General features: G+C 40.4%; 2 protein-coding genes across 2 annotated transcripts; both read right to left on the reverse strand.

The window, feature by feature from the left end:
- Positions 1–5,772: 5,772 nt before the first annotated feature.
- Positions 5,773–8,279, reverse strand: twist1a (twist family bHLH transcription factor 1a). The gene is made up of 2 exons (XM_028035169.1): positions 6,977–8,279; positions 5,773–6,234 (listed from the first exon to the last, which is right to left on the reverse strand). The coding sequence occupies exon 1, from the start codon at positions 7,553–7,555 to the stop codon at positions 7,010–7,012; it is 546 nt and encodes a 181-aa protein (XP_027890970.1). The 5' UTR covers positions 7,556–8,279; the 3' UTR covers positions 5,773–6,234; positions 6,977–7,009.
- Positions 8,280–11,524: 3,245 nt separating this feature from the next.
- On the reverse strand, positions 11,525–11,962 carry LOC114156194 (fer3-like protein). Its single transcript, XM_028036476.1, has one exon. The coding sequence runs from the start codon at positions 11,960–11,962 to the stop codon at positions 11,525–11,527; it is 438 nt and encodes a 145-aa protein (XP_027892277.1).
- Between the last annotated feature and the right edge of the window lie 7,218 nt (positions 11,963–19,180).

Below are 19,180 nucleotides of genomic sequence, written 5' to 3' on the forward strand. Positions count from 1 at the left end.
CTAGAAAAATGCTGCCTGGCAATTACCACCGCATCAGCAAGACTTTGTTTTCTTACAGTCCCGACATCGTTCTCTTTGTCTCGCTGTGGTTTTCCCCCTGTTATGTGTGCTTGCACAAACTTTTCAAGAGCGGCGCAAGGTACGTAAAAGACACAAAGAGCATTTTGGAAAAGCTAAAGAAAGGGGGAAAAAAAATGGAGTTTGAAGCAGAGAAGGAAGTGAGCTTGGAAGATTATGTGATAAAATGAGAGAAGACAGAGAAAGGGGGTTGATTTAAGATGGGAACGCTGGATCAAGGGAGAGGTAGAAAGACCACCTCAAAGTAAAGAGAGAGGGAGCAAGGAGATAGAGGGAAAGAAGGTGGAGACGGAAAAGGAGAGAGAGAGAAAGAGAGAGAGAAAGAGACCACCCCACATTTAACACCAGAGTGAAGACTGTACATTTTTAATGTCTATTTTCTCTTCCAGCTCAGCTCCCCTTGGACCAACACCGAGGCTGGAGTCTCTCTGCTGCCAAGACGTCCCTCTCTCCGCCCTGATGTGTGTGTTCGTGCATACTCACGCATGACAGGGGCCCCCGGAACGCCAATAAACTACGGCTGCGCTCTTCTTATTGCTTTCAACAGAGAGAGGCTCGAAAACACTTATATAATCCCAGAATGATGCAACTGTACGTGTGTGTGTGTGTGAACCTGTATCGGACGAATCAAAGCTGCTCTTAGCAATCTTTCACACGAGGAAGCATGAATTTCCCCACACATTCCTCACCCTATCCTACAGCCTACGTTGAGGCGAACAATGTCCTCTCTCAGATGTCATTCTGTGTGTGACCTGAGGTCTTTTTCATAGCAATAGTCTGTAGATCTGTCCATGATAAGAAGCCACTGTGGTTTTACAAGATAAACACAGAAAAACCTCTTTAACCTTAATCAACAGACCTCCTAAAAGGTCCCAAAATTAAACGTTCTGAAAGCTTAAATTCAATAAGGGCACTTTGTGAGGGGAGCAGTAAATTAAGTTAGGAGAAAGAGCCCATGTGTTTGATTGAGCCGTGCTGGTCTTTGATAGAGCGCTCCATGTTTATGTTTGTAAAGCGAGGCTGCTGCGATATTGTCTGGTATGTGGAGAGTCATAAAGGTCTTCTGTTTAACTCAATCTGCAAGATAAACAGCCGTGGGCAGGAGAAGCTCAAAGGATTCTTATGAGTTTGTTCCCATCTTTCTTAGATTCTCTTCTTTTTCTCATCGCTTCGCTGGCCCGGTCCTTTCCATCGTCTTTGCCAGTTTTGTCTGTTCTCCTGACGCTTTGCCTGTGGATTGTTGAGTTTCAGCAGACTGAGTGTGAATTTTCTGGGAGTGAGCATAAAGGCTTGTGGTCCAGCTGGGGGTCACTTCATTCCATGCAGGGGAGTTTGAAAGGTCACAGGTCAAGACTGATGGGTGCTGTTGGCACCGACCTTAGGGTATGTGTGTGAGCTGCTACTCCTCCGGTTGATAGACAGCTGGGCCAACTGGGAGGTTACCCTCACTTCCTCTGTCGGCAATAGCCCCATTATTCATTCTGACCGTTTTTAGATGCATTTTGGTCTTAATTACAAATAGGTTGCAAAAACAAATTTAGACAAGTTACACTGAGAAAAAAAAAATGGAATTGTTAATTACAAAAAAAACAAAAAAGCTAAATTTTAAACCTCACGCAAAGAAAATTAATTGATGAATTATTACCACAGATCAGTCTCTGGCACAGCTTGTTTGACAATTGTGTTGATTGGCGATTTAGGCAATTTAGAAATAATTTACTTAGAGTTAGGAAAAAGAAAGTACGCCCCATTTTTAGTAGCTTGCAGCAACAACAACTTGATGCTTTACTTGATGGTTCAGACTGCCGCGCCTTTTGGAGACAATTTCCACAGCAGTGTTTTAGTTAGATTGAGATCTGGACTTTGACTTGGTCAAGCCTTACTTCCTGCCAGTCATTCTGGTGTGGACTTATTGCTGTGTCACAAAGACACAGCAAGAAAAGTCAGGATTGATGGCCTGATATTTGATTTCATAGTTCTGTGGTTGATAGAGGATTTTATGGTCAACTTTATAACCACAAGATCCAGTACTGTATATGCAAAACAAGCCCAAAACTATCCCTTCCCCAACGTGCTTGACAGATAGTGGAGACCATCTGTTTCTGCCAGGCACAGCATTTTGTTTTCACCGAGCACTGCAAGATGTAGTTTCATCCAACCTGTCGAAAGGACACTGAGGTTTTGTTGTTTCCAATGGTGATGCAGAGTTGCATACTTATGATGTTGTGTCATGAATACCTTCCATGCCAGTCATATCTAGTGTCAAGACTGATGGGTGCTATTAGCACCAACAAGCAGCCTGCCATTTAACCTGCTGATTGAGTTCTGTAGAGTCAGATTGAACTCTGTCCTTCATTCCAGTATCTTTGAGGACCTTGTATTGATATTTTCTTGTGAAGACTGGAAAGCTTCAAGCTTGGTAATTGTCTTTAATGTTTTACACTTATGTCTAAGCATTCTCGCAGCAAAATAACTTTAAATTCTTTAGAAATGATTTTATGACCCTTGTTGGATGACAGTTGCTTGAGTAATATCATTGCTATAGTCTTTCCATTCTGGCATTGTTTTAACACAGACCTTTCCCTGGATAGTGAGTTGTAAAATGTGCTTTTCTAGAGTGACACTTCCCACTTGTCCTTTAATCAGGTCCTTTAACCTGGATGCTGCTATTCTTCACAGAAAGAAGTAGAGGTATTCTTAGTATTTTTTTTCCCTTTGCTGCTTTTGACAGTTATGAAAATCCTCAATCCATCATCACACTTGGGTGGTATGAACCTCTAGCCCCATGGTAGTTTTGCTCAATAATAATTTCAGCAGCCAAGTTGTTTTTTCCTCACTCCCACTCATGCTTTTGCAACAACACTACTAAATCACTATAACCCCAGACTATCAGTAATTCTGACTTTAACTCTAGTCATATTCAATCAATTAGAATATTCATTCCAATGAGGCTCATTTGTCAGATGAAAAGTATGCTTTGAACATTTTAAACATACTTTTCATTGAGGCTATGTTTCTGTATTAAAAAAACAAATTTTGTATTGGTTTTAAATGTCATGTTTTCATTAACTGCTAGCAGAAAATTACCATAATTAACAGAAATAGAGGCTTTAAAACACCAGTTTGTCTGTAATTATCTATCACTATGTTTCACTTAGTGATAAAGTTTCTGAAATAAATTAACTTCTCAATAATATTCTTATTTATTGAATGGGACTAGTGTGAAAGTGTCTATGAATATCCATTGACATGTCTTGGTTCATAAGGGTCATAGGAACACTACAATTTACTTTGGGTTATTTGCAAAGTTTCCCTAATCCAAATGCAGTTCTGACTGCTACCACATTGTGATGCTGCCACCACTGTGTCACTGTTCAGATGGTATGTCCAGGGTTATTTTTTTTTCCACAAATAGTGGTTTGAAAGGAAATGGTTCAGCTTTGGTCACATCTATCAGGGGCACTGTCTTTCACATCTGCAATTTCTGGCAATCGGTAAACCTGGCTTTTTATGGCTTTCTTCTTCCTGCTCTATGAAGGTCAGATTTGCTGATTGCACATCCCATCTGAACAGTGGATCTCTCTGGCTCCTCCACAGTTATCACTGGTATGTACACCTTTGCAGGGCACTGTTCCAAATCACATTACATGAGACAAGTAAATGTAAAAATAAACGTCGTTATTCAAAAACGTTCATACAAAATTTCAAGATAAAGACTGTGGAAATGATCAGTAATGAATCTGAACGTCTGGCTCTGAAGCAAAGACATTCTGTGCTCTTCCAACCATTTTTCACCGATTTATTCCACAGCTACTCATATTAATAGAGGAGTTAAGCAATGTGCCCCAAAGACTGGCTGGGTACACGAGTACCTCTGCTTCAGCTGTACGTGAAAACTATATGCAGTACACACATAAACATGTTCATGTATATGCACACGCTAACTCTTTAGGTTGAGATGAAACACAGATAATTAGCTCTAATGGAAACCAGACTTCCAAATCAACTCTGTTTCTCCCTCTGTCCGTCTCAATCTGACTTCCTTCCCCCCTTGGTCGTTTTGTGGTGTTGAGGGTTAATGTAAACCAGGGCTTGTTGTTCCATAATGGGGACCTTCACAGAGACACTGGAGAGAAACGGCGCTGGTAAAAGCAAAGAGAGACAGGTAGACTTCTGCTGGAGTGTTTAAACAGCCAAACACACTTGAACCCAGGCCTGTTTTTAGAGTGTAATTTATCTTTCGGCCAGTGTGTCACACACAGAGGCCTGTGCCTTTGGTTTGAATCAGTTTAGGGACTGCAAATCCAAACGTGAGGCGATATAAAGCAGTGATTAATGAGTGGGAGAGAGTGTGCGTGAGTTTGTGTCAGTCATCAAAGAGTATATAAATCATAGCACACTTAAAACTGGAGAGCCAGATGCCTTCACACTGATAACAAGCGGTCAAGCCATTACTTTCAAACATCAAAGAGGGCAGGAGCCGGGTTGCCGGACCCCCTCTTTTTGCTGTCTCTCCTTCTCGGCGTGGAATGTATTTCCCCATTTCATAGGCGTGAGAAATCTCCCTCTTTGTGTTTATAACCTGTATGTGTTTGTGTGCGTGTTTGGAAGCCTTAGAGGTGACATTCCTCTGTGTCAGAGCAACAGCCTCAAGTTTAAGATAACACAGCCACGGTAATCTAAGGGTGGGAATCGATTCCCCCCTATCGGTCAGCGGGGGCTTCAGGGTCAGAGCTGATGGCTTTACCTTCTGCACGCAAGCTGTGGCGCAAAAACACAATAACGCTTCGATAATCATCTCCTAACAACCATGTAGAGAAGTAGATTTTCACAGCATTCACATCAGAGTTACTGTAGCCCTCTTGCCTAATCCTACTTGAAGTTTTTATGTGAAGTAACTACCTTGAGGATTCTTTTGGGGAAAAGTCAAAGGATCCAAAACTGTAAATACAACCTAAATACAATATGTACTTTTTAAAACCTTTTCTTGTTGGATGTATATATATACTGTATATATCTTACAGTTTCATATACTTGCTACATGAGCAGATGATTTTGCTTTGTTTAGTTTTTTTATGAGAATCATTACATTTACCCCATTTTGTGCTGTAGTTTGTCTTAGTTCAACAAAATTTTATAAAATTCCATGAAGGATTACAAAGATTTCATAACACCTCTGCAAACTGTTAAAGATTCTACCCGATTCTTTATATGCTGTTAAATTCTAGTTTATTTTAGTGGAAATTGCTCATGAATACATTTACAAAGACATTTTCAATTTGCTTTATTAACCAGAGCATGTTTTTTTGGGGGGGGGCAAAAATCTTGAGAGCTAGCTGCTGTAGCACCTGCAGCTACCTCCCCCAATGCTGGCTTGGAGGACATCTGGGAATATCATGTATGCCTTCCATGGTTCTGAATTCCCCACGTTCAAACAGACCACTAGATAATTATGGCTTTCCCAGATCCCCGAGCTCATGAAATCACTGCTGAATATGCCAGCAGTGTGAGATGTTTTCTTTTGCCCCCTCCACTCTGCTTTAGTTCCCTTGGGTTTCATCAACAACCAATGAAAATAATGTTGACATAAACCTTAAAATCATTCCAGAAGACCTTGAAGTGGAAGCCCTGCCATTGTTCAGTTTATTTAGGCTCACAAACGCTTGAACGAACTAACAAAACAGCCAAAAGAGATGAAAGATTGCCTATTATTATCTTTATTTGACGTATCATCAAATATTTACAACAGGGGTGAAAATGGGTTATCCATTCAACACTGTTTGATAACCTGAAAATAAATAAGCTTTATTGGAGAAAGGGGATAAAAGAAATTTCATACCTGCGTACAAAAATAAATACAAAATACTTCTTTTTTTTTCTTAAAAAACTGTCACGGAATGTGGAGTCATTTTTTTTCTCTCTCATGTTTCAAAACAGAGCAGTTCGTCAGGGGCTTGTTTTGTTTTTACAACATTCATAGTCGCAGTGGTCTCTCTCTTTCTTCATATCCGTCCTGGCAGTCCAAGTGCTCCCCTTGCAAACATTACAATCCACACAAAGGGAAAAGTAAAAGGGGCTGCTTTCCTCAGAGGCCTGAAGCAAAGCAACAGATCCTGGGCCTTGGCTGTCTCCGGCCTGAGTCACTCGTTCTTCAGTCTGTAAAAGAAAGAAATATAAATTGTGTATCAGGAAAACAAAATATCTGTAATCAAACATTGATTTTACATGGTACGTGGATGACATCTTGAGATTTTAAGCCAAAGGTGGTTTCTGTTCAGTCTTTAAAGAAAGAAACCTGGTGAGTGACGTATTCCTAAAGATTTTGTTGCAGGTAAAAATACTTTTTACCTGCACTGATATGGAATGCTTTAGGGATAAAATTTAGGGATTTTTTTGACTGAGAAAAGCTCTGCATTGTCTTTTTTAAAAAAGTGACTTGCACTTATTGCACTGATAATCCATGTCAGCAAATGGACATTTGCAATGAGGTCTTTGCAAAACATTATTGGAAGGGCAATGCTTTGCACTAACTGATCCAAGATTTTCAGTAGTCATTAAACTATAAAACCTGGTATGAGATGCATTCAAATAAATTGAACAGATGACATTATGTAAGATTTGTATATAGTTAATTAGCAATAAGTCTCTAAAGCCTTTTTGCAGGTCAATATACATTTATTTTAACTGGTTTTCAATAAAATGCACGTAACATCGTATTTTGCTGTTCAAATGAGGCTTCAGCACTAGCTGCCAGTTGGCCGTTTCGCAGACTTCGACGTTATGCAACCCCATAAGTGTTTAAGTAGGTGCCATACAGACATCGGACTGGAAATAAGCCCAGGTTCCATTTGACACATTGTGACCCAGCAGTGTGGAATGCTAAAGTGTCCCAGCTTACCCTGATGCCTCATCACAGACATCCCAGGTCCAGTTAGTGGGAAGTGGTCGACAAGGACCATGCGCCCCCCATCCTCCAAACTGAGAATGCGTAGCTCAAGCGCTCGTGCGCCACGTAGCTGCAATTGGTCCCTCGCGCGTCCAGCTCGTCACTCTGGAGAACCTGGCACAGAAAGTCAATATAGCGGGCCGCCAGCTTCAGCGTCTGGATCTTGCTGAGCTTGTCAGACGGGAGGGTGGGGATAATTTTACGTAACGACGTGAACGCTTCGTTCAACGACTGCGTCCGTTGTCGCTCGCGGATGTTGGCCATCACACGCTGCGTCTGCAGGTCGTCGAAGGAGCGCGCGGGGCTGCTGCTACTGGCCTCGCTGCCGCCGCTTCCTCCGTCGTCGCAGATCTTCCTGCACTTTTTCTTGCCACGGATGGAGCTCTCTACGCCTCCCTCCTCATCCTCCTCCTCGTCCGTGCTCCGGCGCGCTGCCCGCCGCTTTCTTGCCCCTCTCCGTGGCAACTGACGGTCACTCTCCTCCTCGCTGTTCCCAGCGCTGTCCATCGGGGAGGAGTCGTCTTCCCGCATCGTCTTTTCAGACGGACTTTTTTTTATTTTTTTTTTTTAGTATTATTCCTTTTTCGGATATGGTACAGTTTTGACCCCTGACCCAAGTAACTGTCACAAATATCAACAAACAGGACAGCTATATTAAGGCGTTTGGCCTGCAATGGTTTTAGATCTGAATTATGAAATGTGGTGCGCCACAAAGAGGGAGAGGTATCTGCCAGGCCGGGACGACCCCAGGCTCTTATAGCGAGGAGAGGGCAGGAGGATTTTGGGGAGGACTCTCTGATTGGGAGAGGAGGGGTGTAATATAATACTGCGGGACAAGGAGACTTAGGGAAAACTCCTTAAAACACGAAAGCTTCTCCACACAGAAGTGGGAGGATGTGGTGGGGCAACGTTATTAAAGCATGCATCTTTTGCAAACACTAGCTATGTGGAGATCTTCGTCTTTTTTTCTTTCAGTGTTGCACAAAGCTAACAAAATAAGTGGAATTCCTTTGAGTTAGAAGGCCCCCACCCATCCATATTGTTCATTTTTCATCCACAGGTTGCTTTAGCAGCGGCCTTTAGCAGGTCTGCGTTGTTGGGTCTGGCTTCTCTCATCTTCCTCTTCGCCATATCCCACAGATTCTTTACGGGGTTTAGGAGAGGCCATTTTGCTGTAATGAAGCACACTGGTACCATTGTCATTAAAAGCACGTACACTTTTGTGAGCACATTGCTGGCAATTGCTGCTGGAAAAGGAAATCTGTATCTCCATACAAAGGGAAGCATGAAATGCTATAGAAGTTCCCATTGCAGCGTATGCCCTGTGAATCTTCCCGAATCTCTTTAATGGACTTGGATTCACATTCGTTTCAAGGCTGCAGTTGTCCCTATCGCCTTTGGACACATTTTCCTTCCACTAAGCTTTCCAGTAATTTACTTGAAAACAGACCTTTACCTTATAACAAAATCTGTTTGCTTTCTTGGCCTTATGTAGTATTCTGGTTTTGTTATAAACTGAATTGTGTTATGTGTTTTAATAAGCTTCAAGCTGCAATTATCAAAATTAACCAGAAATAAAGACTTAAAGTATATTAGTGTGATAAGACTACATATTTCACTTTTTAAATTCTAATGAATGAAGTTGTTGATCATGTCAAAATATTTTGAAATGACATTTAGGAGCAAAAGTGCCCCAGTTCAAAACAATTAGCTTACTAAATAAATTCTAAATAACAAAAGGAAATAAATTCATTTGATATTTATTTAATTATCTAAATTTCAGCATTGTCTAAATTGTACATAATGAAATGTAGAAATATTTAACTATAATATTTACTGGCTGCATCTTAGAAGAATGTGTAAATAATCCGTATTTATTTACTTATTTCGTATCCCCGCTTTGTAGCACATTCTGAATTAATTTCTTTTCGCTTCACCCTGTAAAGTCAGTGGGCGGGGCTAACTTCTTTAAACAAGGTGATTGGTCTGCAATTCAGGTGCACGGTCTGGTTCACAAGACGTAGTGATACTGAAATAGCATACTAAAAGAAATAATAATAATAATAATAATAATAATAATGACCTATTATTGGCTATCATATTATTATTATAAAAGTCTAATTATGAAATGAATAACTAAAATATTTACAAATAATTTTAATATATAAAGAATTCTGTTTTTACTTATTGGTTTACACATTGTGCATTTAATAAATTTACAGATGTAAATGAACTAAAATATTCTTCATTAGTCATTGTGTTTTGGTTTTCTTTAAGTTAACACAAATGTGAGTTTTCACTTCATTCATGGCAATACGGACTCTCTCAGAGCTTCTATTTTCCAAATAGAGATCCAGAGATCCTGACGTTGAAAGTGTCATCCCCTTTTCTTCTTTCCCATTCAAAACAAACAGAAAACAGACAAAAGTCTCGGTGAGCTGCCAGGTTTAGACGCCTCAGAAGGGAACAGCGGTGGTTAAAAAACATCAGGCCACTGAAACACAGGAGGTTGTCCCAGCAGGAGGTCTTTGCTCCTATAAGCAGACCGACGTGTTTATTTTTCCGTCAGCTGCCCCGCGTTGAGGTATGCACTTAAATGGGCCCGACTTCCCCGCAGGGAATCGCGGCACAGCAGCTCAGGTTTAAAGGAAGATCCGTCCTGTCCAAGGGTGCTCTTAGGGGCGGAACGCTGCGCGCAGCGGGGCGCGTATATGGGACTGGAGCGAAACGCAAATATGTGGTAAAGGTGGAATGGGAGGGAGGACAAGAGCGGTCGTGAACGTACTTGACCAGTGAGCAAAAGTCTCTACTAATAGAACAATGTTATTTATGGATAAAATAATAATAATAATAAAAAAAAAATAGAATGAATAAAGACGCAGCAGTTACTTTTTCTTTTGCTGGCTGGATGGGGGGCGGAGGGGGGGGGGGGGGGGGGGGGGGGTAGTTGTTTGTGAATCTTATCAGTAAATAATCTTGAAAATGCAAAAGATTTGAAAGCCAAATCCGAGATTCACTGCGTGAAGCTGGGTGATCATCTTGGTCTCGGGGGTGTAAATTGACAGAGACAGGCTCCGATTGAGGCCTTTGCGATTAGACTTGCTGCTTAACTCTTGATTGGGTTAAAAAATATGAATCTTTTCCCTTTACAAACCAAATCGTCAAATTAATCACCACATCGTCAGTAAAAAACAAAAAAAACGTCAGTAGCTCACCTGCTCTGCAGAGGCCAGGTGAGACGTCTGGTTGCGTAACTCTCCAAGGTGCTGAAACACGCATTACGATTTTTAGCGTCAACCCTTTTGAAGTTCTGATCAGGAGTTTTCACAAGCAAACATTGAGCTGTTCATCTCATTGTAAGCAAAGGAGGGGAGTTTGTTTGCTTGTTTTTTTTTTCAAGGAACAAACAAAAAGGTAGAATTTTGTAAGGAACATCATTTTGGAGGGTGGGAGGTGGGAAGAGAGAGGATGGTGCACGGTTCTCTTTGGGTACTCCGGCTTTCTCCCAAAAGTAATAAAAGGAAAAGGAAAAGAAAAACATGACGATTATAGGTTGATTTACTGTAGGTTGAGTGGTGTTTCTCTACATTACTCTGTGTTTGCGTGGTTATGTGTCTCTTTGTTGCCCTGTGATGGACAGAAAATCAATCAAAGTTGACCCTGCTTCGTAGCCAATGGCGACACTGCAAGGATTAATCGTGGAGACCATGCGTAGTGACTCCAGGCCAGCAGGGGGCTCTCATGAGTGCAGGACTTTTAACTGGTATTTCAAAGTTTTCTCCAAAGTTTTACAGAGTTTAAAATAATGTAAAATGCTTTTAGACCTTTTCGAATGGTTTCGGTTTTAAACAAATTAACAAATATGGGTTTAAACGTAATACTAAAGTTTTATTTTAATATTCACAACTTAATATGGCTCGCCATTAATTTATCCTATGGAGTCCACATATCTGAGGCTTAATCAGTAAATAATAATAATAATAATAATAATAATAATAATAATAATAATAATAATAATAAAAGTACATTCTTTGGTGTAGATTCTTGGACGTCCATGGTAATCTTGTGAGTTATAAATTAATTTGCCTTCATTTATAACTATCAATAAAAAATACAACCAATTAAATCAACCATTCCTTCCAGATTATATTGAAAGACAGTACTCAAATAAAACCGAATTTTTCACTGCTTCTGTTATTTCCTTTCAATTGCTCGATTCATTAAGCGAATAACTGAAGGGTCAAGTAAAACACGAGTGACTAAATCCCCTTTCAGGCCTGATACAACACTCACACACTGAGTGCTGTGGTTGGTGATGGTGTAGATAATGAACAACCCCAAATCCAATTATGGTTATCTAATAATAAGAATTAAGCGCTTATCGCAAAAGAAAAACACATACGTTTCCTATTACTTAACTGTGCAGCTGTTTATTCCTTTTTTTTCCAGTAGCAACTTATATTTAGTCTATACGGAGGGGGAAAAACACATAACTCTGTCTCAGGTGTTCTCCAGCAGGTCCATCATGAAGGAGATGTAGACAATAGCCAGACGCAGCGTTTCGATCCGAGACAGCCTCTTCTCGTACGCGAAGGTGGGAACTTTTCTCCTCAGCTCATCAAACGCCTCGTTCAGGCTGAACATCCGCTTTCTCTCCCGCACGTTGGCCGCCTGCCGCTGGACTCCGGTGATGATCCTCCTCCGTTTGGACCTGCTGTGCCCGCGGCTGCAGCACCTCGGTGAAAAGCTCGCCGTAAGCTCCGTGCGCCCTTCGCCAGGCGGAGAACTGCTGCAGGAAGAGCCGCTCAGCCGCGTCTGGTTGTTCGGACAGTACGGCGAGATGTCCACCTCCTCTGATCCTAAAGCGCACTTCTGGGTGAACCCGATCAGGTTGATGTCACTGACAAAGTTTATTAACACGGAGTCGTGAATGTCCATGATCAAGTCTGCATGCAGCTGGCAGAGCGAAAGGGATGTCTCTTTTGTTTGTCTCCTGTTCAGTTAAAAGGGGGAAAAAAAATCAGACTCCAAGCGATCACCAAACCACGACAAGTGCATCCAAGTTTCTACATATCCTGTCAGCTCTCCACGAGGTTAGATCCTCTTTGGCTGAAGTCCAAGTACCTTTTTCCTGCGGTTTTAATAAGTCACCCACACCTCTTCACAGCGCCACATCTTTCATGCCACCTCTGCTTTTCAATGGACTGTATTTCTCCTCTTAGTAAGGCCTTTTAGAGGAAAGCTGGAGGGTTCCCCCAATTGATGCGTTGTTCTCCCCACCCCAGAGGCACTAAATGAGCTTCTGAAGAACGGAGGCTCTTGACAGAAGGTCACAGACTCTTGTTTGCTCTCTTCTCTGGGCCTCGGCTGCTAAATAATGACACTTTTAACACTTAAACTGGCCAGGAGAAGACCAAACAGAACATTCTCTGACAGTCAAAAGCTTTTCTGTTGCAAATCAAAGCAAATAGCTGTCCGTTCCCATGGCAAGAAAGAGTCCACACTGCAGGAACTGCTGAGAGAATCACTGGGAGCTTCAATACGGCAAAGAAATTCCTCTTTGTCTTAATTTTTTCACACTCAAACAATCAGTTTGGGCAATGAGTTTATTTACTTTCCACTTGCTGTGTTTTACATGTTCAAGTACAGACAAATTGTCCACATGTTTAAAGTGACTATTTTTTGAGTAGGGATCATTGTTACGTTTCTTTCAATTCAATGTTTCCTAATCAGGGAGATGGCTATTAGAAGCTACAAAACTCTAGTTGCTGATTCATGAATGGCCAACTGCTTTTCAGTATGATTTTGGGGATGGGTCTCACAAAAGAGTCATACCGCTTAAACTTTTTTCAGTTTGCCACATTTTACCTACCAACTCGTTTTCATCCGGTTTGTTTGTAGTCTCCATCCATCGTCCTATCGACTCTGATCAGCTTCGTTCTGAAGCAAATAATCCCACAGCATGATGAAGCCGCCACCTTGTTTCACAGAGAGGACGATGTGTTCAAGGTGATGTGCAGCATCACATCACCTTGATATCGCAGGTGCTCAAAAACAGGGGAATATGTGCTGATTTGTAAGATAAGATCGATGTTTGTGTGAGAAAACAACCATTTAGTTATTTGGCAAACCTCAACCTAATGTTACAGTTAAAAACTTTTGTTGCCCTTTTGTTGATGATTTCACGGTGTGTTTTACTCCATGGAGACAGAAAACACACTTTGCACTTTATTAATAAACAACAAATAAGATGGCTGATCAGGAACTGCACTTGTTTTCTTCAACTGTAACCGAGCAACCAGCTTTTTTTCTTCTTCATTTTACTGCCAACCGGAACCAAAATATTGCACTGAAATGTGGTGTAACGTTGTGACAGTTCTCCACTTACACACAGCAGATATCCACATACAGAAAAATAATTAAAAAAAGAACGCGAGTCTGCATCATTTTATGATTTCCCGTTTCTTTTGATTTTGAACGCGCATCTCCTCCACGTCGCTCTGACTTTATACCTTCGTCTCACTTTCGTTTTGTGTATTTTCCTGGCAGACAGATACTCATGACGGGACATTCCGTCGGTTGTTGTGGAGACGCTGTGAAAGCACAGCTGGCCCGTAGAATATGAGGTAATCTCACCCTGGGGCTGCTTAGCAAATATTGGTCTTAAATAGGGAGTAAAACTCCAAAAGAGGCATGCAAACAGAGACACAGGGACACACACACACACACACACACCCACATACCTACCGGGGTTTATCCCAGTTTTAGTCAGGACATACCTAAACACAGACACTCAGAATGGTTCATTTCCTGCGCTGCTCTCTTACTACTTACTGGCAGTACAGATTAAAATTAATGATGGTTGTCTTGTGACAGTGTTGAAAGAAAACCCTGTGCATGCGATATGTACAAATTCATTATAAATAGAATGCCCTTAAGAGGTTTTAATTCATGGAATTCATTATCTTATGTTTTTACAATAAGTTGAGGAAACCATCCAAATATGCTGACAACACAGGTAAAACAGTCTCGATATTAATTTGTAATTTTTTTAAAGGCTGCACAGCGCCTTGCAAAACAAAGTGTTCTTTCTTCTTGGGCTTGAATGTTTTCATATTTTATCACATTACAGCCACAATCTACTGTGTATTTTAGTTTTTTTTTTTTAGTGATTTAATGTAAGCGACTAGCACAATGTAGGGCAAAATTGTGAAGTGGGAGAAAAATGAAAAATGTCATCCCTGACCTGTTTCATGTGTTTCTTGCTCAACTTGACGCTGTTGGTTCGCTTATGTTATCCAACAAACAGCAGAGGGTTTTATAGGACAGCTGGATGTAAAATGAGATTAAATTACACACAGGATTGGAGTGCATTTACCATCTAGGCAACTGGTGGTAAAGGATTGTATTTCAGCGATATCAGAGGAAAACAATGTGAACACAAAAGCTTGAGCTCAGTTTGAAAAACAAAAACAGAACAAAACAAAAAAAACCCCCAAAAAACAACTAGCATCCGGCAAACATGAGTTTTCAGCCTACAAAATAAGGTATTTTGTGGTATTTAGGGAATCTAAATCTTAACACACAACTGAGGCAGAAAAAAACCCCCAACAAAAATCCTAAATGCTTGTTACATAAAGTGCACTCGATTTGCCCAGAAGAAACTGAAGGTTTTGAATATAGAGATCACCAGAGAGCAGTGCGTGTCCGATGAGCTGCTGCAGAGCAGCCAGAGCTGTTCTCACAATGTAAATCTGTCTCGCTCTACTCCTCCTCTGGCTCTACGCTCAGTTTCCTGTCAGAGTACTGCCAAATTGTGTCGACCACCTCCAACGTAAATCACACTGGAGACGCTCCCCTCTGGTTGCTTCTTCCTTTTTTCCTTGTGCTTGATCCCGAATCCTAATCTCTCTCTCTCTCTGCTTCTCTCGCCATGCTTCCAAACTTTTCCTCATCTCATTTTGATTACTTGCTCTCTGCACGTTCTCCACACCTTCAAATTAGGAACACAAGACCACACTTGGTACTGTAAGTACACAGTTATTTGCAAGTGTTTACACTTGCACAGTACTTACATTTGAACTTAGAAACAAGTTGGCGACCCTTTCGTAACATTAAGGCTGACTTAGATCTGGAATCTAAAGAGAACGGAGTCAAAGTTGGACAAAGGGAGTGGAGAAGATGTGTTTAACTCCTGACCTGTCTGCTTCTCCTTCATTGTGTCACTCTGAATTACTCCTCTATCCTTCTTGCTTTTTCTGGACCCCAAAGCTGACTCATGGTCCCTCTTGTCCAATGCTACATTTCTCTGTCTCTCTCTCTCTCTCTTTCTCTGATTGGTGGGACTCTTTTGCCAGTGGCCTGTTATTGGATGTTTACACAGCTGGGTGGCCATGTGAAACATAGGACTCATGACTTGGACACACTCCAATACCACATCATATATCTTCTTAACCCCCTCTTTGAGATTCTCCCGCCCCACCACATGCACAGATACACCCACCCGTTCGCAAAACCGCTGCATGCCTTCGGTTCTCCATTTTTTAAATAAACATTTCTTTCAGCCCAGTGTCACTTGAAATGTCACCACGTGGCTCCTTTACCCAACCATAATGGTGTCAGCACCTTTTTCGTTGACTCTAAGCAGACGCCCCCACCCACTTTACACCCACCTCTGGCCTTCCTTTGGTCTGAGTAATCCCCGGGTTTGTTTTGAAGGAAAAAACCCTCCCCAAAAAACTGTGTTTCTTCCACCTCTACTTACTATCTTTACTTCCAAAGTGAAAAATTCAATATTTGCAGGGAGTTACATTCTCCGTCAGTCTCTGAATTCGGCTGGAGACTTATGACGGCGATAAAGGCAATATGAGCACGCCTTCATCACGTTTTACTGTGTTTTGGTCCTTTTATTCTGCGCATAAGTATCTAAGTGACAGTCTGTTATTTTTTATGGTTATTTTTCCCTTTGCAGAGATATAACTTAGATACCACATGTTTTCCACATGGACAGGGATTTTCTTTGCTCAACATGACACTGGTAGCACTTAAAAACAAACAAGCTCTGAAATATGGAGCGCATAAAGAAGAAGCATTAACAGTTCTTGCATAAACAGCAGAATGTTTACCTTCTCAGTGGGATTTCTGACGTTTTTTACAGCTTGACGAACCAAAGCACCAGATCCATGTTAAATAAATGTGCACTTTATGTTTGCGTGTGGGTGTGAAGTTTTCCGAGCAAATTTCGTTGTTTATGTGATGTGGCGATAACAGTTAGAAAGGTGGTTATTTTTTATCTGTTTATAAAGCTTTAGAGAGTACCATACAGCAAGGACAGAGGGGATTTATTTATTTTCTTTTCACATCGGAGACTGGCAGCTGAGTTTATTGCTTCCAGTTAATCTAAAATGGCTGAAACATCTCAGGTTAAAGGAGCTGTAAATGACTGTTGACAAGGAGTATTGGTCCTTTTGAGGCCTGCTGTGATATGAAATGAACTTGTTTCCATTTTAACAGTATTAATTACATCTCTTATGTAAATAACAGAACGAGGCCTGATAGGATATTCAAGAGTTCATCAAAAACAAACCAAAATGCTTTTGCAAATCAGACTCATCTATCTGATCCTGTGCTGATATTTAGCTTTAAGGAGTCAACCTATGGAGCAAGGATGTACAATACTCTGCACAGCAATACATTTGCCAGAAATTTGCATAGAAAATATCTGATTGGGTGATTTTATTAATCATTTTTATGTGTTTTACAAAATCTATTCAGATTTGTTCTTTTAAACTTTTTTGTTTGCACTCAAGATCTTGAAATTCACTCGTTAAAAACGACATAATGACACGAAAACCAACCAACCACTCAAGTAAACAATCAGCCAACTGACCCACAGAGAAAGGGTAAAAAGACCGGACATATTAATAACTGAATCTGCACATTGGTATGAACAGATTTATCATGTAACAGCAGCTAAAATAGTTGTGCAAGTTTCCAGTTACCAGCAGATTGGATGGATACTTTTATGCAAATCCAGAGATGGGTGAAACCCCTTTGGATTGGGTTGATAATTAATACTGTACCTCAGTTTTGGCCATGTAAGAAAAATATAACATATTTATTTTTTTATTTTGGACTAGACTCTAAATATAATGTGATGGAGTCAACTTGTTACGAGAGCTCACTTTTGCCCTCAGTGAAAGCAGTGTTAAATTCACTGAAGACAGATCTGAGTTTTTCCTGTTCATTTTAAATTTTACTGCTTGTGGCTTGTAGTAAATCAAAGTGGGATTTCTGCAAAGTCAGTGAATCATTCAGTGACTTAGGGCGCTTATTTCATTTTCATGTCTATTGCTTAATAAGTTCTTTTCCAGATTTCAGCTCTAATGTAGGTTACACATCATCAGCGGCAGAACTGGCCACCCACATTTCCTTTCATCTTTCTCCTGCACCTTTAGCTCTGCCCTGTGGTTTGACAAGGTCTTCAGAAAATATTAGAGTAAAATATTCAACTGCGTCCCGGGTATTGTTCTGCAAAGTTACGTGACTGGATGTGAGCTAACTTTTTCCAGTCCCAGAAGTTTTCATTCCTCCCTTTTGGCTTATTTATTTTCCTGTGGTTTTGGGAGGCTGTAGCAGCAGGTCTGATGACAAAATGTGTGTGTTCTTCTTTTTAACCCCTCTAACCTCATATTTGCTCTGCATTCTTTCTGCTTTGCACTTAATTTAAAGGCAAACGGTTTAGGGAGTGACAAAAAAATATATATTTTTACATTAGGTTGTTGTTCCAGAATAAATCAATGCAGTTATCCTCCAGTCATTAAGCATGCTCCTTAGATTAACACTTTAATCATTAGGCTTTTTCTCTGTTGATGTTAATAAGATACAAATAATTAAGATTAAAAGGATGAATGTTTCTGTTTTTTTTTAAAAAAACTCTGTCTTTTCTTTGGCATATTTCCACATTGTTTGGGTGTAGGAGTTCTAGTTTATTTTGAACGCAGTCTAGACAGTCTACCTCCTCATTATAGTGAGGTTTATTAATCTAACACGCCTGGCCAGGCAGGGCAGGCACAGCAAAACAATCTCACAGACAGACATAATAAAAAGAATGTACTCTTACATTCAGTGCTCCTGCAAACTTTATACTTACTTCTAATTTTAAGGTGTACTTTGTCTTTTGAAAAACACAATTTGACTTAATTTGTCACCTGCAGTTCTTCTTGTCTTATTTTATTTATTTATTTATTTACCTGTTGTTTTATATTATTGGTTGCCTCTATTATGATTCATACTCTTTTTTTGTATTTTGATTTATTTGTGTTGTGATTATTTCTAGGTTTCTTTTGGAGTTAGATATTAGTTTTTTTCCTTTAGTTTTTACACTCCCGGATATGTGTGCAGCTCTTTAAGCATTTTAATGAGTTTAGATCCTCATTTGATTTAAAGTCACTTGTTACACCGTCATTTATTTTCTTCCGCATCTTTTTCCCGTACTCATTTTTCTGTTCACTAGTCTTTTCTTTCCCATCATCTCCTCTCGGTTTAGATCACCACTCAGCTGCATATTCTGCTGAAAAGACTCCATGTCACTAGTCGTTGACTAATGTTGTGGGGTTGCCATGGAAACCACTAGGAAACAGATAGAGCGCAGCAACGGCACATTATGGTTGAAAATCCAGAAATATGTTTATGTGAGTTGGTACTAAATATTATTATCAGATCCTTCACTGTCCCCCAAAAACATCTTTCTTCCACCATCTTTCCATCTTTTTTCTTCTTCTGCCACCTTAGTCGACTTATTGTTGACACACTGCTTTGCTGGAGTTTTTGCTAAATAAAATTTAGTGAAAATAATCCTAAAGTAAATAAAAGCCACTTCTGTGTAATTTAACATTAGTACTCTACAGTTGCAATTTGTTAGAGAACATTTGTGAAGGTGAACAGCATCATGAAGACCAACGGAGGGTTTAAAGTTGTGGAGACGTTTAAATCAGGGTTATTATTAAGCAAAATCCTAGAGTTTAAGCACCTAACAAGGCACTACTGTTAAATCATCCAATTATTAAGCACATGGCATAACCTACCAAGACGAGGCCACCTGCTACGTCCAGAGATTGACAACTCAGGTGACTTGGATGAGAGAACGACTAGTGT

This window comes from Xiphophorus couchianus, chromosome 13 (genome assembly GCF_001444195.1).
Source record: "Xiphophorus couchianus chromosome 13, X_couchianus-1.0, whole genome shotgun sequence".
In the NCBI taxonomy this organism is placed as follows: domain Eukaryota; kingdom Metazoa; phylum Chordata; class Actinopteri; order Cyprinodontiformes; family Poeciliidae; genus Xiphophorus; species Xiphophorus couchianus.